This window comes from Cuculus canorus, chromosome Z (genome assembly GCF_017976375.1).
Source record: "Cuculus canorus isolate bCucCan1 chromosome Z, bCucCan1.pri, whole genome shotgun sequence".
NCBI lineage: Eukaryota > Metazoa > Chordata > Aves > Cuculiformes > Cuculidae > Cuculus > Cuculus canorus.
Genome location: NC_071441.1, coordinates 35907260 through 35931792, shown reverse-complemented (window position 1 = coordinate 35931792; position 24533 = coordinate 35907260). Strand labels below are relative to the sequence as shown.

At 35.9% G+C, this 24533-nt stretch overlaps 1 protein-coding gene across 2 annotated transcripts in view; it reads right to left on the bottom strand.

Annotated features, from left to right (window-relative positions):
• Positions 1 to 24533, bottom strand: part of SHC3 (SHC adaptor protein 3) — a 66172-nt gene that overhangs the window by 34721 nt on the left and 6918 nt on the right. For both annotated transcript variants that reach the window (XM_009566361.2, XM_054053878.1), the window contains exon 6: positions 6515 to 6585. In XM_009566361.2, coding sequence (XP_009564656.1) covers positions 6515 to 6585 — 71 coding nt within the window. The remainder of the gene's footprint in view (positions 1 to 6514; positions 6586 to 24533) is intronic.

Here is a 24533-nt window from a genome sequence, read left to right as displayed (position 1 = left end):
TATGGAATGTATTCAATGGCTTTTATTCTTACGCTGCTGCAATCTTCAGAATGAGACATATCAATCTGCTAATAGAAGTAAATGTACTTGAGAGTATTCTCTTGCTTTGAGCATACCAAATAAATCTTTTATCCTTTGGTATGCTCAAAGACAGTATTTATAGATGATCTAACTTAAAGAAATATTTGAGGCAATTTTGGGTACAATCTGGACCTTTTATAACACATAAAATCATTCATAAAAATGAAACTCTGTTTTGTTCATCAGTAACAGAGAAGTCCACACAATCTTGATGACTTCTAATACAACAGTTCTGAACAATGGTCTTATTTTTAGAAATCTAAAGTGAGACTCTATCCAGTAGCACACTTTATTTAGATATATCTAAATATACTTGGAGGTTTAGATCTGTTAGGTAGCTCCAATCCTTTAACTCTTTTGGGACCTTTTATCCACTCAGCCTCATCTGTTGCTCTTTATTCTAGTACTGGTCACAGAGATGGAGAGAGAGAGAGAAATTAAAACTATTCTGTTGCTAAATCAGGATCATAGTAACCTCCAAACTCAGGTGATTCACTATGGTATCATATCTCTCAAAAAGTAGCCCATAACAGGTCTTCAGAGGAAGGCACAGCAAAACTTATAAAAGTAAATGAAAAAATTTGGTTTAACGAACATTTTTGTCTAACCTTAATTGGCTTCATGTCCAAAGCAGAACTTTAGAGATAAGTATCTTCCGAAACCTCTTTTTTTGCTAGAGGATTAAAGTTCTAACACTGCCCTCTTGAATAATCTCCTAAGATATATGACAATTTATAAATATACAGGCTGTATTTGCCAAAAAGGACTGTCCAGTGGTGATAAACTGACTGGTGTAACTGAACACATCATATGAGAGACAATCAAATTCCTTGTGCCTCTGTTTCTCCATGTAATCGAACTGCTAGGTGCTATTAGCAGAAGAACTTGAGAGTGTCTCCATTTCCAAGGTAATAGGCAGTTAACTTTGCATTTACAACATGTTAAGACCACTACCTCAGTCCTTCTGCTTCTGCAGAACCAAATGGAGTCACCACCTTTCTTAAAACTCAGGGTACAGCTGTATACCAAAACTGTTCCACTGATTTTGGCTTTCATGTCTCTACCTTCCCCATACCCAGAGAGGCTCTTCGCTTTCTCAGAAAGGCAAGTGGAACGAGAAAGTTCAATTAATTATTCTCACTCAGGCTTTGCATTACCATTTATTAGTAGAATCAATCCAAATTCTAGCCAACATTTTCCCCACTATTACTACATTGAAAATGAAAGATTTCAATGTTAAACATACAAAATCCTATTTATTCTAACCTATTTCTGTGTTAATGACAGCTCAATTAGCAAATGTAAGTTATACCCTGACAGAATCAAGCACTGTATCTGTCATTGCTCCACTTAGAGGTGTGCTGTATGAATTATAAGGATGTCCACACCCACTTTTGGGAATATTGCTTCCTGGTGAATTATGCAGTAGTCAGTAACCCATGCATCCCAGAGCTTACACCCTGAAGTAACTGAAAGTGGATTCATGTTCACACCCTTTCCTGCACAGAGCTGTGTATCTAGACTGCAGTGCAAATATGCCATCCCCTAAGTGCTATGCCCCACATCCATAGTCAAAGTACCAGAAAGCAGCGGTGAACCACACTCAACTTCCAAGCAAGAAAGCATGTTAAGGAGGAGGCTGAATACAGCATTCACTGCAGGTAACACATTACCTATCCACCTTCAAAAATCACAGGAGAAACATTCTTCCCTTTCAATGTCTTCCATCCATATTTCAGTGATGCTTGCTGAGAGTGCATTTCTGCCAAGAATACAGATATGGTTGAAAGAAATACTACATCAACTGAACTTCATTCATACTGTTTAGCATCGGACTCGAATCCAGATCTAAAATATGTGTTTCCTTCATCTCTCCTCCAGAGGCTTAGGATAGTGGCATAAATGGGTTCGCTTTTGGCCATTAATAAAGTTCAAGGCCCAGATTTGGAGAGGAAGCTCTTTCAAATTGTTCAGCCCAACAGAGCTCACAGGGAGGACTGGAATCAGAATTTGGATTTGGGTCCGCTGCTGATAAAAAGTATTTCAGTCCTCTGATCTACTTGCTATAAACACAACAAGAAATATGTTTTACTCAGCACAGAGAGGCGTGAATTTCTGAAGCTGCATACAGTAAACCGATAGTTTTCAACAAACACCAATGATCATGCAGCCAAACACTGCTGTATGACAAGCAGTGCATGCAACATTATTCTAACTCAATCCAACACAAATACACTCATGCATACAACACAGTACTGAAGACTCATTACATTATGACAGATCTAGCTATCAGCATACAAACATATTACATGAACTGCAAACACTGCACAGGTTGCAAAAGAATGTTACCTGTTTATTTATTATTATAATTTTTAATAAATAGCCTGAGGTTACAAAGGCCCTGGCCACACAAGCTTAGGAGTGGCTTCTTTCTGTGACGATGATGGTAGTTTTCAGAGGAACTTAGGACCACTTGCCACCTGTAGTTAGCTCAGTAGTCTCACCTGTTAGTCCTCCTGCTCCTCTGATATGTTGAAAATGAAATGCTTCTGTTGATCTTGACTTCACATGTGATATAAGAACTATGACTGGATTATTAATAATGCAACATGGGTACTCAGCTGGCTTTTATCTGTTGTTGTGCATAACTGCTGACCCTTGGCTTGCACATCCATTTATTTGCTCAAGAATTGACATGGCATTACATTCATTACATAAAAGAATAAATACAGTACAACTGCTTAATAATATTCTAGTTGTCCTATTTCTCCTGCAGTGAAGGATCTTGAGACTTCAAATGTGTAATGGTGATATATTATAAATTGTACATAGTTGTTCATTTTTCCTCAAATCAGATCCAAAATTAGGACAACAATAACTTTTGTCAGGCACCACCAAGATTGTTAAGATCTGATGAAAAGCATGACAAGTAGAAGTGCTTGCTCACTGTTTTCACACAAAGATAAGTGTATTGCTGCAAATTTTAGCATTTCAATTTAGAAAAAGTGAAAAAGCAAAATAAAACCAGGTCGCGGGCCAGGTACAACAGTGTTAAATGGTACAGGTTGTTTTCTCACATGACCATAACATGGTAGGAAAAACTGCTGACCAAACTGTTTACACTGAGGCTTCAATCCATTTCCTGGATTTGCAGTCACAGCTCTTCCATTGTTAGACTGGTCCATCCCTACACACTAATGTATAAATTATAACACCCAGTGTTTGATTTAGAGCCAAAGACTACACATCTCATCCTCCCCTGACTGAGCCAAGGAAGGTTTTTTCTTCTACTAATTGGTGCTGCTAATCTCAATTTGGGGTTTTCTTCTCAAGGTTAGCAGAGAGATAAAGTGATATACACAATAACTGGAAGACTGATGAAACCCAAACATAGGATTACTAATGGCTGACTTCCTATGTTTGAGCACTGCAACATGGAGGAAAAGCAAGTGTAAGAAAGCAGGCAGGGAAAGGCATGTGATGCAGTGCTAGAAAGGGAGTAAGTGTTTTGTGTATGTCAAGCACGATCCATGCTTTTTAAGAAGAGATTCATCCAGACTTCCACACTGAATCAGGTAACTTGGTCGATCTTTTCTAGACGTTTTTAATTCATATTGAATAATTACTGCATAATACCAGAAGTCATGTTGGCTCAAGACAGATCACTCTCTTCTATGACTGGTTTTGCAAGGTCTTGGAAAAAATAAGAGATTAAACAGGTGCAACATATGCAGTAAGATCAATTTATAAAGTTATGTGTCAGAACAGGATCAGAGCTGCCTTGACATCTGTTTCTCCAGTTATGGGGAGATATCACAGAGAAGTTTACACTGCCCCATACACAGAAAAGGGTTTACTGCAGCTATGGATCCAGGTTCCTCAGCTGGAGCAATCATAGCTAACATTACTGGACCTACAGACCCAAGCCTCAGTCACACTCCATCACAAGCTGTAAAATCACAAGTACAGTTTTCTTACTGGTGGCAGACCGCAGAGAAATCAGAGTCATAGAGTCATAGAATCACTAGGTTGGGAAGGACCTACTGGACCATCAAGTCCAACCATTCCTATCAATCCCTAAACCATGCCCCTGAGCACCTCATCCACCCGTCCTTGAAACACCTCCAGGGAAGGTAACTCAACCACCTCCCTGGGCAGCCTGTTCCAGTGCCCAATGACCCCCATACATAAATGTATGAGATAGCAGACAAATGTAACTTTCAGGGTTTTTTATTTTATTTGTAATCAAAGGGCTGCACAGACAATTTGTGCCAAGTGTCTTCTTATGAAGGAATAGGTGCCTGTAATATCAGAACATTAACCTTATTAATTCAGTACATACCTTAAGGCCTATCTTACGTTTCTTATTGCACGTGAACAAATCAATCCACAAATGTGAATTTTAATAATTCCTTAATAATATTTTCCTAATAGAGAATAGGCTTGTATGTGGAAAGCCACATGATAAAACATGGCATAGACTGCTTCCTGCAGGTACTTAAAAATTAAGACACGGCATGAGGATTTTTAAAGCCAGATGAATTAATGAAATGCAGACTAAGACGCTAGATCCTGATTCAATAGTGACTTAAAATCTCCTGCTTTCAAAAAGTTTTAGATCAGGAAGTACAGGATCAGAATTTTAAGTTAATGAGTCTTCATTGCTTTGTGATAAACAGAAAATTGCAACCGCAAAATAAAAAGCAAAACAGAAACATATGGCTTCCTGCTTGAAAAGAATATCCTGCTCTCCAGATGTGGTCAGGGAATGATGAGCCAAGAAAATGCACACTACATAGTCAAATATGCTGTAACTTCAACACAAAAAAATATAATTCCAAGAATCATTTTTCTATTGAAAGAACTATAAGACAAAGATACTTTATGCAGGCCATATTGCTTTAGATCAGCAAATGTGCTTAAGTATAATGGCAGAGTTGTGTCTTTATGCTAGATAAGAAAAGTGCAACACTATTCCAGTGAAAAAAATACAGTGAAAGAGACTCTGCAGAAAAATAAAGTTGCATTCAGTTCACCTTCAAGTATAGAATACAAAAACAATAACTATCACAAATGTTTCATTAATCAGTATCATTTAACTGCCAAGGGGTAAACACAAACCTGCTACCTGCATTGGAATTACAAGTCTGCTTAGACATGAAATCATTTTACAAGGTCACTGCTGCAAATACCACAGAAATCTACACGGTAAGTCTAAAGAAGTACAGTAGTAAAGTAAAAGTAAGTAAAAAAGTACAGTAGTAAAATTCTCAAATTCTTTCATAGGCTATATATAGCCTGAACACTGTAGAAAAATTGCTAAAATCCTGTCATTTATCTGTTCTGGTACTTTTACAGCATTCATCAATGCAATATCCTGACAAATTGATGATTAACATTTTGTGAGAACTCATGGGATCCAATTCAAAGTTGATGTATGCAACTGTAAACTAAAGTCAATACATACAGACCATGCAATCAGCATTCAAGCCTAAAAATAAGTAATTTTTCTCATTTAATAAAAGAAATATTTAGCTGCCTATACTATGACAAATGGTTTATCACAGACTATCAGCAATTGTAAGACACCTTAAAGAGATGAAATTCAAGCACCGTATCCGGTTATATCACTTTATATCCTTTGGAAAGGATGTCTTCATTATTTTGATGCCAGAATTTGAAAATACTGTCTCCAGTTGCTAGAAGACATCAGTGCTACAGTCCTCTGAAATCAATAAGCTCAGCTTTTCAAGTGAAAAATCCTGCAAAATACTATTTTTTTATGGTTCTCAGAAAATAGTCTCCTAGAAATAAAATGATTCATGGACACTGCTTAAGACAGTACTGTACCTACATACTACTATTACAAAACCACCATGATGGGTTTAAAAGAATTGTAATAAGAACCTAATACAAGCTTATTTTTTCTTACATACATTCTGGAAAAGACATTATTCTCTCATTTGCCTCTGGTATCATCGTGGTGCTGTATTTTCATGTATGTCCTTTGTATTGCCGGTTTGTAATCCGGTGTCTTTTCATAAGAAATTACATAAAAATCTATAAACACGTGGCTCCAAAACAGCTCCCTAGACTCATTTTAACTAGTCCACTGTAGATTTTGAGCATATTCTAATTCTTACTTGCCTAAATGTCACAAAACTGGTACCCAGAGAAGTACCTTATTTGGCATAACAACCAGGCAAAAAAATTTTAATGCACTTCCTGGCACATCAAAAGACCATGAGAAAATACCCTTTAAGTTCTATTGGAACGATATTAATACCAGGTTAGAGATTTACATGTAAAAGCAAAATTAAAAAGTAGACTTACATTATCCAAAAATTATTTACTACGTGTTTTGCCATCTTCATGGCACTCTGGGGAAACAATTCAGAAGTTACGTTAAAAAATATACTTGTACAAGTCTTACCTTGCAATCTGTGTTCTAGTATTGAAGTCAAGAGATCTCATTGAGCGTAAAACTTCTATACATCCCAAGTACTGTAAGGAAAAAGAAAGAGTTGGAAAACAGATTATAATTATTCTTGAATTGTAGGAGAAAATGCAGCTAGTCATTAAAAGGCATTGAACAATTCTTACTTTTACATTTGATTTATCTTATGTGTCAGGTCGTTTTTTTATGATTATGTTCCTGTATGTCATAGATTTGTTCCGTAAACATCTTACTTCATTTAAGTGTCAAGATTGATTCAATGTATCTTTTTGCTTTTAATCTATTCTCTGTAATACATCTAGCTCATAATGTATTGCTGTGCTTTTTAATTTTCATTTATCTTAACTGTTCTATTTTAGATATAAAGCTAAACAAAGTAAAAAATAATATTAATGAAAAAAGAAGTGTGGTAAAGTAAATTCATCTAGCACTGGTTAGCAGGAAAAACTTATTTAATAAGGAGAGAACTAAGCATCATTATTACAAGAAAGGTAAGTTATACTAAGGAAAGATGAAAAGAGCACCAGTAATCCAAACAGGATTCCTTAATAACTAGTTCAAGGATAGTTGGCATTTACTATAATTTTTTTCAGTAATGGCAGTAGTAAAAAGATATAGGAAGATGCTAACAAAATGTACTAATAGCTCATGCTGGGAGTTAGCTACAACATGGTCATTCAAGAAAGGTTAATGAAGGTTAGCTAATTTTAGGAAAGGATTAGATTTATTGACCAAAATTTCTGCCTTGCATTTCTGTGGAAAAGCGAGAGTACGTTTAGAAAATATCTTAAAATATAACAGTATCTATGAGAGCAATGAGAAACACTCAGGTGAACCTTCTGCACTAGCTTCCAAAAGTGGACATAATTTGCATGTGCCAAAGTCTATATGCAGCTGCAGCTACAGCTCATATGAAGTATTTGAATAGTGGTGTTGTGCAAAACAGCTCATGCCTGGCATATCCCATGGCAGTATCTTTGCATGTAGGTCAACCACATATCTGACTTTTGAAAGTCAGAGGAAACAGGGATGGGTCTTTACATAATGAGCCTGACAGTGCTTTTATAGCAGCTTTTTTATCAGTTTTTGTATCTATATCTAGCCTAATGCAACCTATTTGGGTATGAAATTGGTGCAAAAATGTCATGTGAGGCCACCATTTTGCGTCTGTTTGGGAATTTAGTTACACTGAAAATATAATCTTTTCATTAAAGTACAATATCAGTAACTATGCTATCTGGAATTTCAGCAATGCTTTTTCTATAGAAACATACATCACAAACTGTTTACAAGCTGAGGGAATATTTAGTTTGTTTACATAATTCCATTATTATTTAATTCATTGCTATCAAATGTTACAAAGTCATTACAACACCGAATAAAATAAACTAGAATATCAAGCAACTCCTATTCATTAAATTGCTTGAACTTGGATTATACTAGCCCATGGTTTCTGGAAAGGGTTGTTTCAAGATCAATTTCCTAGAACTTCTTGGAAACTTCCTACAATCTTAAACTTTTTTAAAAGCTTGTAAAATCCTCATGGAAAATTTCTTGGCCATAGAGATGGCACATAGAGCTTTCAAACTAGGTTGTACTCTCAGGCTGTTTAGATTATCATCACTCCTCTATCAGTACAAAATTAGGTAACTTTTGTATCTTATTACAGGTAGATTCCTTTTTTACATATACTTCTTCCTGAGTATTTAGAGCATCCAGAAAAATGTTTTGATGCTCCATTGCAGGAAGCTAAGCCATTAACTGTATTTTTAAGTATCTCAGAGGGTGATTTGATTTGCTTAGAGACAAAGTTTGTTAAACATTGATTGAGATAATCAGCTGAAGTTAGTTAGGTTATGCTAATATACAGCAAAGAAAGATGTTTTCCTGTGCTCTTTTTGTGTCATTTGGTTTAGTTCCAGGATGCTTTTAAAGATAATTTTTCCTAAATATTTATTTCATGTGAGACACTTATAATTAAATATGCTGTAAATAGTATAACTCTTCAATGGTACCCCAGTGGTTTTTGCTGTTGAAATGCTTGGTTTTCATTATTTCATCAAGCTGGTCATTTAGACCTCTCAATACTAACACACTCTTGGTTTGTACTTGTTCCTCCACTTACCTGTATTTGCTACAAGCCTTTTAAAGCAAAGTAATTACACCAATTTGAGAACCAGAACCAACATTTTAGAAGCAAACTCTGGGAGGTAGTTTGACAAGTACATGCAGGCGTGCAAATAAATACACAAACACATGTGCACACAAACTACTGTTGAAATAAACACACAAATAATTGACAAATATCCATAAACGTACTAAGAAGGCGTGCATTTAGATTTCTTTGAGTCATACTACCTGATCTGCATTAACAAAAGCAGAGACAAAACCAGACTGAAGAAAGGTCAGATGGAAAAGTTATCCTGAACTTGTTTTATGTATAACACAGAGACAGCTGAACACAACATAGTAAGGCTTGCAGTATTCCTGCCTCATCAAGGCAAAGATGGCAACTGATTTTCTGGGATAAAAGATGTGAACACTTAATCACCACGGCATGTTTTGAAATAACAAAATTACTGTAAAAACTGACATTCAAAAGGTCCAAAGGCCAACTACAGGGACATATAACTCACCTACTGCTATGCTTCAATTATTCCCCAAGACCAACATTGCTCTCTAAAAATATCCATTTGAAGTACATCCTGACAAGGATCCACAGAAAGAAGACATACAACCAAGATAGCAAGTAAATAAATTATTCATTTAGTTCAACAAATAAATATCCTAATTAAAAAGAAATGCTATCTTTTGCTTTAGGCATTCCATGAAACATTTAAAATACAGTTATAAAACAGTCTGCTTCTAAAACAACTCCTTTTTGCCCAGCACTTAAAGTCTATTCTAACCAATTAGCCACCGTGCATTGTGATATTTACAAGTTCCTACTAGCATCTTCCCTATTATTGCTCAAGAAACGAATATACTGAGATGCAGCCCACCTTGAAGTAGGAGTATTTGGGACTACTCGTTCCAAGATTTCTCAGATAACATTCTGCCTTCTGTCTACTTTCTGACACTTGAATGGGTTTTCTGCTTGTATACATTCATTGAATGGTACTATGCCCTGAGGAAAAAGTCTTTCATATGAATGAATACCTTTCTATTCAGAGGTTTCAGGATAATAGCTGGTACTTCTGATGCTAAACAGGACCTTGCAGGAAGCTGATGTAAATCTAAAAGCAGCGTGCCACATGCTCTCTCAGAGTGCCACCATACCTCTCTCATTGCATGACGTTCCAAGATCCTTACCCGTTGCAATTTTTTTTCAGGTAAATGTAAGAGAAGATCTATCTCAGTATTCTGGTTTGTCCCATAGGTGAAGATTTTTTCCATATTCCCACAAATACCTCTGCCTTCTCTATAATACAGTCAGAAAATGCTTGTTTAATAACTAATTTTTTTTACTGTACCCTGTGTGAAAAATTGAGTTCTCCCAGCATTCATCACAGACAGTTTAACACATGAGCACTGAATGCACTGGGTACATAGTGAAGAGAAAAGGTAGCTGAGGGAAGTCACTGTCAGAGATGCCTTTTGCACCACGAATATGAACAATCTTGTTCAGTGTTTCCTAATGAGTTCATTCAAAACACCAAGTTACTAGAACAAATATTCCATTATTTGACTCAGAATCTCATAGCAAAAAATATTTTTCTAAAAAATGTAGCCCATACAGCACTGCAGCAGTCCTGCCTAAGAGAGACAAATGTTGAAATGCTTGGATGCTTGAAGGCTTGACTGGCATATGTATGTCTAATAGCAAACTAGTGTCTGCCCAGAACACAGGCAGCACGAAGATCTACCAATTATCTACTTTCAAACAAAATAAGGACTCCTAATCTCTGAGATTGAGCTATCTGAGTATAATTAGGTCACCAAACTTGCATGGGTATTTTTAGTAAATTAAGATAGACTGATTGTAATCTGTGTAACCAGATGACCATCATCAAATCTAAGTGGTTTACAACATTGCAGATTGTACCTGCAACATACAAAGCCTCATGTGAGTTATGTAAGAGATCACATGGTTACATCAGCAGACAGACATGCACTTGCATTGTAAGCCCTAAATTAGCCGGTGCCTTCAAATATTGATGTATCTGAAATCTGCACTAACATTGCATAGCTGCTGCTAATAGCCTGGAGACTTAAAAATAGATCGGGTGGTATATGTAGATCTAATTTTGAAACCAGAAATCTCTGAAACACAAGATACTTTATCATAAGCTGGTTGATTCACTGCTAGTTTCTCACCCACAGACTTAGTGTATGGTTTTACTTGATAAGTATGCAAAAATGAGCATCTCTTTACTTGCCACAGCTGTTCCTCACATGTATCTCAAGTTCGTACCCCTACATTTTCATGATTCCTTGAGGGGTGGTGAGTGTGGTTGTTTGGTTTTGTGGGGTTTTTTTGTTTGCATTTTATTCTTTTTAGTCAAAGAGCCAGTCCAGAATTAAAGTATGCTCTGAAATTATATGAGTAGTTAGTATGAATTAACTAGTGGTAGTTAATTCCAGTTGAGGGCTCCCTTATTTAAAAATAAGAGCTATTATTTAAAATTCAGATTATATGGCTTCTATTGCAACATGCCTTTATTTATGCACCAAATTACAGTTACTCTAATATCAGATGTCATCATTACCAGCCAAAGAGGCTTGTGAAATGAGCACTATGAGTTCCACAATGTTCCGCAATACTTACAGCTGACTTTCAATTTGCTATCTACTCTAAAACATATTAAGATTCAAGCCTAGATACATCTGAATAAGTAGGGCCTAATACAAAAATAGTAACAGGACAGGAGTTGATTTCAAGATAGTAAGTATGTCCACATGTAGCTGGGGACAGTCAGGATTTTTTATATATATATTTGTATATATATAGATGCATGAAAAGCAGAAGAGAAAAAAAAACACAATAGCAACCCAAGTCATAGCCAGAGACTGCAGGATTGATAGTTACAAGTATTTTACAAAATGAGCTTTTCTCTTAAGTAAATTAATATGAAACAGTAAACCTGAATCCTTTTGCCATTATATTAGACATAACTGAATTTTCAATACCCACTCTCCAAACCACTTAAGTAAAAAAAAAAAAAAAAAAACCCAAAAGCAAAAATGAACAAGGAACTGTCAGCAGAAGATGCTTTAACTGAACATTTGTTATCTTGAAGAACTTACTAATTTGACTGAGACATGCACCACAAATTACTTTACTCAGCTAATCAGCAGGAAGAGATCACAAAGAAAGAAGATAACTTATACAAGATACATTTGCATCTTTATTTCATAAGGAGATCATAGTGTAGCTATATGTATTTGATTAAACCATATAGTATTCTGTAGCAGTAAATCTATTAATTTTGTGAAAACAGTGGAATTTAGAAGCATTATAGTTTCTTTAAACACAGAATTTTTGTGTTGTGAGTAAAAGTGAGAAAAATACACTTTTCTGAAATACTGAACGTAACATCTGGCAATACAAAAATCATCGTAATCCATAAAATAACCCTCCAATGGGTGGTTGGCAGTCTGCTGGATACTTCATAGTATTCATCCACTAACAGAGGCAGTAAGAAGTCATTGACAAAAATCTATCTTAAGAGATACAATAACAATATAGTCCTTCCTATTTTTAAGATCAACTAGGTACGGAATTATACCAAGAATTTGAAACATGTAATTATCCTTTCAGTTACCCATTGCACATTACCCTACATTAATGAACTTCCACAGAAAGCTGTAAAGATATTGGCATGTGGCAGAATGACCTTTCATTCCACATTTTCAGGAAGAAAGATAACTGCTTAGCATTTTTGTGAACAAATATCCTATCCTTACTCACACGGCCTATACAGGAAGGACATAAAACCTCCACACCAATAGTTTTGCACCCTTTGAATATAGCATAGTGTGCACACCCCTGTGCCAGACTAGCTCACTGGATTTGTGTAGGAGGTAGAGAAGGTCTGGGGGCATGACTCTGCGTCCAGGTAGATGTGGGAATCCTCTTCTTAATACAAAACAGAGACTCCTCTTCCTGACCACAACAAATGGTCCAGACATAGAAAACTGACCTTCCTGAGTTATTCCTCACCTAGATTCTCCAATGAAGCAAAACAAAAAGGAAAGAAAGAAATGAAAGGAGGAGAATGTGCTAAGTAACACTGTGGATGCGTTGCACGTTACCCACAAACCCAGCAAGTTTCTTCAGGGGCTATCCTCCTTAGCGCAGTTAACTTTAACTGCAATCATTTGCTAAAAATGCTTAGTCTTTAACAACAGCTAATACTGGCTAGCATTCACAGCACTCACATAAGTTTGCATAAAATTTGATTTCCAATAGTAATGATGTAAAATATCATGTGTGTTTACAGCAGCTTCAAAAGCATAAATTCTCTTTCCTGTTACCAGAAAGACATTCTTACCCTTTCAAAATAGGTAAATGGTTCATTTAGTCAGGAGGCAACCTATGTTTTGAATTCACAATGAATAAAAAGATTACTTTAGAAGGAGGTGTGCTCTGAAGATGTCTCCATATAGCAAAGACTGAAGCTGTTGTGCATCTTCCATCAGTACAACAAGCAAGAGTTAGGATGTGAGCTGATGTCATCAGCAGTTATGAAGACTGAAGACTGTAGGTAACTCTTAAAGCTGAATTTAAAATTAAAATCTTTTAAATATAGAGTTAGTGCATTCATACTGAAAAAGACTGTATATATAAAAGGAATTTATACATATGATTCTAGTCATTCACCTAGGTTTGTGGCTCAGCTACACAATTGGCACATGGATCTTGATGGGAGCTCAGTAAATCTTTCTGGGCTCAACAGTCACGTAGTCCACTGGAGCACTGGAACTACTTCTGTCACCAAACTAGAACAAAAGTTCGAAGAATAGGGAGGTATTTCTCTGTACCACCAAAATGTCAGCATTTTCTGAGTACCCGCACTCTAATGAGCAATAAAACATTATTTTTTTTTTTAAACCTCAGCAGTTGCTCAATGTTATGAATGTGTTTGTTTAACCTTGGGCAAACCTTTTCCTGTTTTCCTAGTAGATGGAGAACAACAAGATGTCCTGCCGTGGCAAATATTTCACCCAAACTCTGGCACCACAGAAGTCTGCAGGATACCCTTTCAGTGCAGGCATTACCAATAATGCAGAGCACTCATTCAGCAGAAATGGCAAACACGGGCTACCATTGACTGAGCAGATAACAGTGTGGTTGGAAGAAGGTCTCACATGCACATGACCATTCAGATTTACATCAGAAGAATGGAATGGAATGGAATGGAATGGAATGGAATGGAATGGAATGGAATGGAATGGAACAGAAGATCAGTTCTGTGACATTTCTAACATAGGGCGAGTTATAATATTAAAAAAATCTGTGGGTAGAAGCAAGACTGGATATTCAGAAAGAAATAAACTTGTATGAGCAGTAGTCACAGAGCTTTAAGTCAGCTGCCACGGATTTCAGTTTCTCTGGTAGCCTGGGATATGAAAATTTGCATTTAAATACTCTACTGAACTATCAAGTAACATGATGAGTGAGATCTTACCTAACGTACACATTATTTTCCCAGCTATGCCATAGTTTCCTGCCATTCTCTGCCCCTGGAGCAAGACAAATCTTCAGGACTACCTGAGGATGCAAATCTCCGAGGGCACATGATGACTGTGTTTGATCAGCATATGCTGAGGGATCTGCTCTGTATCCCTCCCTCATGCTTCCTGAGTATCTGCACAACCGTACATTTGCTTGGAAGAGCAGTAATCCTGCATGAAAGAAACACTGGCAACCTTGTTCTGATGAGGAAAAGGCCCTATATTTAGATATTGTCAGAAACTAACATAAAAAATGTGTCATAAATACATGCTGCCATGAAAAACATGGCAGCTTTCATGCTGTACTTTCATGCTTCTGCAGTTGGTAACATTTATATCAGTAAGTAGTCATGTACAGAACTTTAAAGTGAATCGATATTTCCCCAAAGGGTTTTTTTGGTTAAAGAATGCATGTTCTGATCCAGAATGAAAACTCAAAGTGAGAATTGATTGAATGGAAATGAAACGGAAAATCTAAAAAAACCAAGTCTTCTTTGAGGTTCAACTACAAATAAGCCTTGACCCTTCAGCTGTAAATTTATCATCACAAATTGCTCCATGAGACAAGTAAACCAACAGAGCTTCTGAACTAGTACAAATGATGATTGATACGACTGTCAACAGGCTTGCATTTGTTTTGGAAATAGGCAGTTTCTTCTTCAATAATAGGTAAAAGACCACAGGTCTTCTAAGAATGCCTTCAGTTTTGGCCAACACCTACTCTTTCCTATTTCCTCTTGTACAGTAACTGGCTTCTGTAGTATAAAAATATTTTAAGTGTCCCTATATTTGCAGACTTTAACAATTCTTGTCTGGTGAACGTGAGCCTAATCTTTCAACAAACTCTCTTATCCTATTTAAACATAAGGCTCAGGTGTGCACAACCGTAATAATAACGAGATTTAGGAGTCAAATACATGTGTTGTGTTCACGTGATCAGTACCTCCCAGATATTACTTCTATGATTTCTATACTTTGACTTATTAATTAACATAGTATTCTTAGTATAATTCAATGCTGTTTTGGCAACTGAAGATGTTTACAGTGCATTGCTTCTCTATTTCGTTCTTTCAACTGAATGTTCATATTTTCTATAACAGGAATACTGCTGAAATTTCACTATTAAACTATTTTAGTAAAAGAGGTAACCTCCATAAGCTCTTGATTTAATTATTATAGTAGAGTTATAAAACAGTTTGTAAGAAACTGCAGGGAAATAAGACTTTTTCTGTCCATCTGTGCCTTGATGTATTTTGATTCACTGCAGCAAACAGAAACAGTGTTTGTTTAGCATCCAGAGTACAAAATAATAAAAATAAAGTTCGTGTTTTAAAATTTTCACTGTGTGACTGTGAGTCACTGCATTTTTGTGAGACGTCTAGCTTTAGTCATATACATCTTTTTACAGTGATTTTCCTGGAGATTTTCATAAGTAAAGTGAGACAGATTTCTAAAGAGATTCTGGGATCAATTATAAAACAAAGTGCCTATCATTGACTGATTAATACTGAACAGCTGTGGAACTTTTTCATTTACATAAATTCATCCTGAGTCTAACCCATTGCCAGTAGAAAAAACAGATTCTAAACAAAGGAAGGCAACTACAGTGTTCTAGTTCACATACATTTCTTGCACTGAGTTGCTTAAATGAATGAATATTTAGCAAGAAGTCTAAAAAAAGTTAATTTTAAATTATTTCTGAAATCCAGTATATAAATATTTATAACTATTTTAAAGTTTCAGTGGGCATGTGTATATATCTACTAAAAAATGGCAAATATGACTATATATAAAAAGATATCTAGATCTGCCAACAGTCTGAAATAGCTGGAAATAGGTTATTCTTTTTTTCTCCCACAGAGATCAGAAACCCTATAAAGTCCCTTTTTGGTAGCTAGGGATTCATATAACAAAGAGGCCTTGGAGAAGACACGAACACCCATTGAATGCCTCCAAATCTTGTTGACAATGAGGCACAGAGAGAGCACAATATTTGCAAAAGAAAATATATTCATGTGCCACCAATATCAGGACAGAAGAACGGAAGGTAGAACAATACTAAGCAATACATCCCATGTCTGTTAACACATCTCTGAAGTATGATGAAGATTTTATGTGACTAAATATTATCAGTTGCTGGGAAAAGTAGACATTTGACAAAAAGCTGTGTACCAATGTGCAATATTTTCACCATATTTCAGCATTTATTTCTCTCTGTTGATAAAATACATTTTTACTTGATTTTACTACAATAAATTGGGGTTTTTTTCTCTTTTTCAGAGTATCAGAGTTGTAGGCAGGAGTAGCTATAGAAACCTCCACACAATACGAGAATACGGGTCATCTTACCAGTAAGAAAACAATTAAAAAGTCTGTCCCTCAAACCTATGAAAGAAATGAAGGATCCATTCTATTTGGGATGTGTCTACAATTCTCCCAAAATATTAATAGCTGTTTTACATTTTTCCCCTGTGAAATCATTCTGGCAGCATCTAACAATCAAATCATATGGTAATAAATCAGAACCCCTTTAAAAAAAAAAAAAGGGTCAAAGATTCAGCTAGTGGAAGAAGAACATATTTTATCTTATCTTGAAAAGCAATTTCTTCTTTCAGCTCTAAGGTCTCATTTCTTGCTAGTAAGGAGAAAGATATCACTGGGAAGCAAATTTTGCTTCTGACAATTTTCTAATCTCCATCAAAAATGGGAATGAAAACAACACATCTTCAAAGAAAATACCTATTTCTTATTTCTTACTCATATATGGATGAAATAAGATTATCAACATCACAGTCAAAAATATTCAGGCAGTACAGATGCTAAATGGACTGGGCATTCACAAGATTCCATGAAAGTGCATATTTGTATTTTTACATACATAATATTTCTTACTTTCTTATTTTACAGATATATGGGTTTGCAAGCAAAAATTCCAAAATGCTACAACCATAATTGCACACAAGTTTTCTTTTAAAAAGGTTACATTTGGAAAAAATTTTATTTCTATGCTCCTTGGGTTTCATTTTAAAAATATGTACTACAGAGTAAAGGCAATCACTGCAGTGTGATACTAATCAGTGAGAACCATTTAAAGTATGCACTGCAGTATCAGAGATGAATTGTCATTTTCACAGTTGCACACTTTAATTCAGTGAACACTTTCCAGACTGCTTTGCTTGCTACCTTGAATATCCTTTAAGAGATATTTCCCTTTAAAGCATCAAGCAGATTAGTTCTAGAAGCTTATGTTCTGCATCAGAATTCCTTTAACATAAACATGAAAAGGTTTCTGCGGCCAAAACATTATACTTTATAGATGAAAATCATAATTAGACATTTGAAACCATGAATACAGACACTGTAAGTGTATATAGTTATTAAAGAATTTGTACTAGCTCAGTCATTAAGTAGAACTTCTTAATGAGGAGTAGTATTAAAGCACAGACTCAGAAAATGGATGATCTAACAGGTGCTTTTCCACTACGGCCAATATAAACCTGTGCTGTATTTGAAATGCTATATGGCTATGCTTTCAAAATTGTACATTTGGATGCGTAATTTAGGATGGACCCGTCACTTAAAACTGAAAATCCAAATCATAGAGGGAGGGAGAAGGATTCCTTTGTTTTAACAATGCTGCACATACCGCTGGACTTCCTCACAAAAGTCTAGTAACTAAAACACATCTTTTTTCCTGCAATTTTATTGTTATAGAACGCAAGAATTACATCTACACTCTTCACATTATCAATCTTTAACTTTCTTATGCTTTAGTTACTTGTGCTCACAGTGAGAGTGTCCAAAAGATGACCTCCAATGTGCAGAACAGAGGAATAAGGTAGAGATGTCCCACATTGGATTTCAAGCATGAAAAAATTTCTAAAAAGTCTTCTTGCAGCAAAAAGGCCATGAAGAATCCAAGCAGAGTAGCTTGGGGGGCCTGAGGGCACCACCAGGCCCTAATGGCTCCAATCAGCCTTGCCTGCTATCCCTCCCCATCATCCCTTCCCAAAAGCCCTGACATCAGTGTAAGGTTGGGATGGGCACTCACAGCTCCCAGCTTATGCCACCTGCACCAAGCAGCCCTGCTCTTCCATTTCCTTCACAGAAATAAATATATTGCAAGACAGGGTTCATATAATGTTTCTTTTTACTTAGTGCTCTCTGCTTATTTTAGGACTACTAAAAGTTTTAAAATGACAGAAAGATACATCTTCAACAATCAGTATTTTAAGTTTCCTCTTCCAGAGTGGGCCTGCATTGTGTGCAGGCTGTTTATCCAATCTAACTATTGCTGTAACAAATGAATGGTTACAGAACAGTGTCAAATCCACGTGTAATCCAGACTACATAAATAACAGCATTCTAAGTAGCCTCAATCTTGTTCCAGCCTGAAAAGTGTGCTGCACCTAACACTACAGGCTGCACATCAATTCTGTTTCTTTGGATGTTTCTCACATAACACGTGACTCTTTCTGCTGATCACTGAGCAACCTGAACTGCAATTCGTAACACTGATCTACAAAATGCATTCATAACTATTGCTTACTTCAAACTCACAATCTATACCAGACCAAATACGTAACATGAACAAAACCTGTCTTGTATCACACTATATGCAGCCTATTCTCCACAACTCTCATTCTGCAAAACATCCATGCATCACAAGAACTTTGAGTTTATAAGCTATTTATTGTTTTTTTAGAAATCATTTGTAGGTATGCATTTCATAGGAGTTTCAAATTCTCCGGGTTTGCTGTGGCATGCGCTCTGTGCTGTGCTTGACAACTATTACAATTGCATCGTAGAAGACCGTCCCTCCAAAATTTCTACTCTAATTTAATCTATCATGAATGTCCTTAGTTTGCAAACCGAAAAGATATTTTTGATTTGTCTATTCTGCCTGTCCAGCTAGAAACCTTTTTCAGCTGCAAACCTTTACTCTTGCAACCTTACAGCTTTACTTTAGCAGCTCTTGTAGAAAAGCAGGTCTATTAGAAAAGCACAGCACTTGGGTATTGTGTAAGTCTAACCTCTGTCAGTAACTTCCTGAACACCCTCAAACAAATCACTTAAATCATCTACATCTTTATTTCCTCCTCAGTAAAAACAAAAGCTTGATACTTTGCATGAAACGGTACATTGTATTAAAGCTTGTAAACAAATATCACTTTGTACAGCACAAGGATCTATTAATGACAAGTGTTCCATAGGAGCTAAATGTGATTGTCATCATTATTATTATTATTAATCCTACAGCAGAGTGAGCCAGGATTCATTGTCTTCTTAACCCTGCTGAAGTGCTGTAAAAGAAAAAGATTCGATGCATGTGCCAGCACAGCTTGATTTCATACCATGACCTTGTAAAGCTCATTAATTCTGATTTTTGTTATACCCAAGTATTTTTAAGGACAACAGTGACCTAGGAACAGGACCATACTGGGGACTGCCTCTGTCTCTGACTGAAGAAAAGGCTTTGGGCAGAGTCAAAACACTTGGCTGATAGGTTTTTAACAGATAATTGTGTTGTTTGCAGTGCAGCTTCACACCTTATTGTTTCCTTTCAAAAGAAGACTGCACAGTTTACCCACTGGCCTTTTCATTCCTGCTTAGACTGTGGAAAACAGTAAGTAAAATGTATGACACTGTACCATCTGCACTCAACATGTGGTGACAAAATACGGCCTCTGCATTCTGTGACAAGGGCAGTGTTCCGAAATGTTCCAATTTCTTGGGAAGTTATGGGTACTTTCAAAATGTCTCATGGTTAATTAAAGCAGATTTTCTATAAGAAAAGAGGCAATTCTGTTTCTGGTAATTTCTTCATGAGAGGCATGCATTGTCATGTGTCAGTCAGGATGCTGATGTCCAATGAGACATCCACTCCCTTGTATGATTCCTACGCTTATAAGAGCCAAAAATGGGAATAAAGATATATTAGCACAATAACATAGCCAAAAGGATGGAAATGGTGCTGAGCATCAAGTTAACATGATGTTTTAAGGTAAAATAGCTCTCTCTCAATCTTCCTTTTACTGTTGAAGGTATTTGGACAACTTACGTCTGTAATTCCAGGATTTGTTCTGAGATAACAAAAAAAAAAGGACAAAAATCCCTTTAGCAGAAAATAGAATGTGATGGTGCTATGGAGAAAAAGGCCTAGACAGCTTTATCTGTTTACCTTATATTCTTTTATATTTGTCTCCTTATATCCTTCCTGTTTTTACCTTTTATCTTTTCGCTTGCAATGCCTGTTTAATTTCAAGGGGCTTTTTTTAGTCTTTAAACTTTTAGCTGGGACTTTGATTGTTGGAGTCAACCTTTTGAGACTGAAATCTTTCCTGGCCTCGTGAAAAATTATTTGAAAAATCTATGGGAATGTCTATCACTTATGAAACAAATATTCCAGACTACTCTTACAAAACTGCACCCAATACCTCTCTGAATACAAATGATGACTGGAAATATGGTAGCACTGAATCCAATCACCATTCCCATCACAACTCAAATGGAGAGGCTTTGCCTCAGACCTTCCTGGAGCAAACAAAGGTAAAGCTGCATTGCATTTTATCATAAGTATATAGAATTAAATGAAATAGGAATATTGCATGACTATGTAGAACAGCAGAACAACAACACTGAGCCCTTCTTCCTCTATGACTATGGAATTTGTTTCATTGCTTAGGGAAGTAAATCACCCTGAAGCGAGTGTCAGTAGCCTGGGAAACAGGTTTTCTCTGGCACTGTATCAGGGCATATCTGTATTTTTCTCATTGCATAAAACCCACAAAAATTTAATATTGATATTTCATGCATACATTTCACCTTTCTCCTACAAAAAGAATCTAGGCTGCAGCACAAGTATAGGTAGTGTGTTAATGGAGACAAAGTTCCTCAATGGGTTATGTGTCTGAGGGACAAAGGAGTGCCCTGTCACTGGGACAAAGCAGTGCCTTGTCTCCAGCAGCAAAGAAAGCCATGGGTTATCCCTGAAAATCTTGGTTATCTGTGCATTTTCTTTGCCTGTAGCAGCAGATGGGTCTCATGGTATTCTTCCTGTAACCATTATTTGAAGACAAGTAAAGAAACCAACACTCCAATTTCCAAGGAAAAACACAGAAGGAATGCTCGCTGAATTAAGCTTTACCTGCTAAACTGATCAGCTAGATTCATTTGTAGTTTTTAAAATTGTACACAAGTAGCAGAACTTGTATAATTTTTGCTTTAAACAAATACCATTTTGACTCCAACTATTCAAATCACCATTAACAGTGTTCAAATTGTATCGCTCACAAAATAAGCCTAGGTGTGGAAAATCATCTGAAAGCTTCCAAGGTATTTTGCAAACACTTCAAATGTACTGAACACCACACATGCACATTGAGAGTTGAATCTTTCAGCACCGAAATAATTTGCTTTGCTTTCTATGAAAGGTGTGCAAATGTACAGTATTAGTACTTGATTCATGTAATTATAATATTATTCTAAATAAAGACTCTACTGTATGATTTTTGCTCATAGGATCTAACTTAATTTCTGTGAGAAATGCTCTTTTCATATCAGGGGGCTGTAAAACAAACCCACAGTGTTTCAGATCATGGCGCTCAAAAAAGAGGTTTTCAAAATAGCAACAGGCATCACTATCATTCTTTCATAGCCAAAATAACAAAGAAAGAAAATGCAAAGAATACTAACCGATTGCAAAGGAATATGGCATACTAGGAGGGATTAATTGCTAAAAACAATGCTGTCTTTTCACTTACTTCTCTCTTTGGTAACCTGCATGCAGGCATCCTTTAAATTCACAGTCTCTGGCTTCACAAGTCTTTGAGCTCTGGCTAACAGTGTTTGGTTACCTGGGTTAAAGTTAGCAGACTCAACTAAATTATCAGTATTCAGTCCTATTATAACCATACAGCTGAAGAACACAACCCATTTATTAAACAGCACAAACAGGATGCTTTGGGACCGTGTTCCTTATTATTACAATCACATGCACAAAAACCTACTGAGTATATCTTTACTCAGGCCATATCTAACAGTGATTAACAACATTACTGCGACTTGACCGATAGAAACAGATTTAAATCTGATTAAAAAACCCACAACAACAAACAAAAAATCCTTGCAGAAATTTTTCTGCAATGAAGGCATATAAATTTAGCATCAGCCAAAGAGACAAGTTAAGAAGTCTTGCTGTAAAGTTAAAATTCTTTTTTCTTAAAAAAAAAAAAAAAAAAAAAGTAGATTTGACTTTATATATGTTTAAAGGAGTAAGAAGGAAGCATGAAGCCCTCTTCTTTTTTTCTTACAGGCTATACTGGACACCTTTCAAGCAGGTAGGCAAAGAGTACCACCATAAAGCCATGAAGCACAGGTTCCTTGCTCCTACCTTTAACCAAGAGCAAATCAATTTTTGTTAGAACAGAAAGAAATTACGGAAAACATTTTTTCCCAACAGAGCCCTAAAGTCTCCTGGAGGTAGGCCACATATGTTGCAGTTTCCAGCATGTTAGCTCCATTTAAGGCTGTTCTTTGCAGTCTGAGTGAAACACTAAAGAGAAAAGTAATTTTGCAAATTCCACGTCTACTTTCAGGGACCTCCTGAAATGAAATTACAGTTGCTCTGCATATATGCTGAAAGGAATACAACAGTACAGAAGAAAAGGATGCAATAAGAGCATGCAACATAGCAATTTGGTTCATCTTTAAGCACATATTTGACTTTCAGCATATAGGAATAGTCTCAATTATTTCAATGAGATTATTCCCATAAACAGTGTCATGCAGAAATGCTTGCTGAACCGAACCCTTTACTCAGTGATGTGTTTGCAGAGCTTCACAAAATATGTCTATTTTTCTTGTTATTCTCACTATGCTATTTTCCCCTCCCAAGACAGGAAAGTGTTACAATGTTAAATAAATAATTGTAGTTAGAATTATATTCTTTAGATACTTTGCTACCAAATTAATAATTTAATATGGTTTTCGGTGAAATACTATTTGCCTGGCTCACAGTGCTTCTTTCAGACAAAGTCCTTTTTCCTTCCTCTCAGATACCATGTTTTTATTTGGTCTTTTCATACTCGATTTACCCACATGTGTTCCATCCTACTATCTTGGTTTTACCGTTCATTAGATCTTTCAAATACACTGTGCACAGGGTTATAAAATTAAGCTCAAGTATTTCGGGTTTATTTAGTTTTGAACTGCAGAGAAACAGCATTTTAAACTTATCAACACGTGTTAACTGCTGTTATATTAAACAGCTTTACACTTTTTCATTCTATGTATTTGTTTTTCTGACATCATGAATGTTTATAATCTCTCTCTACAGTAATCAGTCCCTCTGTGGGGAAAACACTGAGCTCTTCAATGACTTCCATCACAGCAAATGACATCTTTTTGGTTTTTTTTTCATTAATCCATAATTTGTTAACCTGTTCAGCAGTAGTGTTAAGTAAAATATCAGTACCTCACCAATTTATGTCCCCTAATATGGCTATCAGTATTGTTTAATCTGTTACAAAAATGTTTTGCTTTTATGAAAATTTTTGAATTAAAATAACATATAAAAACAACATTAAATCCACAGGGAGAAAAAAATCCCCCAGAAACTGTCAGTATTTTTATAGTTGAAGGTAATTCCAGTGCAGCACACCATCAAGATCAGAACATAGTTCTGTTTGCCATAATCCTACGCCCATTTTTAAGCATTAGAGTTCCACTGCCATTTAAAAAATGGGTAACATGTAAAAATGTGGGGACAGCAGTAAAGTTACAAGTTTCTCACACATTGCATATATAGGAACTTTGTGTCTCTTACTTCAGAGACTGAATTATTGAACTGCCTAGTACTTACAGTTCACCCCGATCCACAAATAATTTTCATGTTTTTGAATATGGATTAATGATAAAATAGTAACCCACTGTGCATTTGCACACAAAATTACAAAAGCTTTGCTGTTTAACAACAAATCTAATTTTTGTCTCATTTAACTAATGGCATATGGAATTTTCTGCAAGGCATATGGTACTAATTAAACATGGTATTAATCCCCCAGACAGTCAATATAGCCATGAGGTACCCAAGGAATGTTTGTCTTCAGTGTACATTATCTATGTATTGATTTGATGGTCTGAATGCATAAAAGCCCTGAGAACTAACAATGTTTAATGATGTGGGAACTGCACTTCTATTCTTATCTATATAAATGCTGCTGTTACTGAGGAAAATTCTGAGATACTTAATGAACGGCACATTATGAACTAAACAAGACTGGTTTATTTCCATTTACTCATTGACCACTGATTTTGA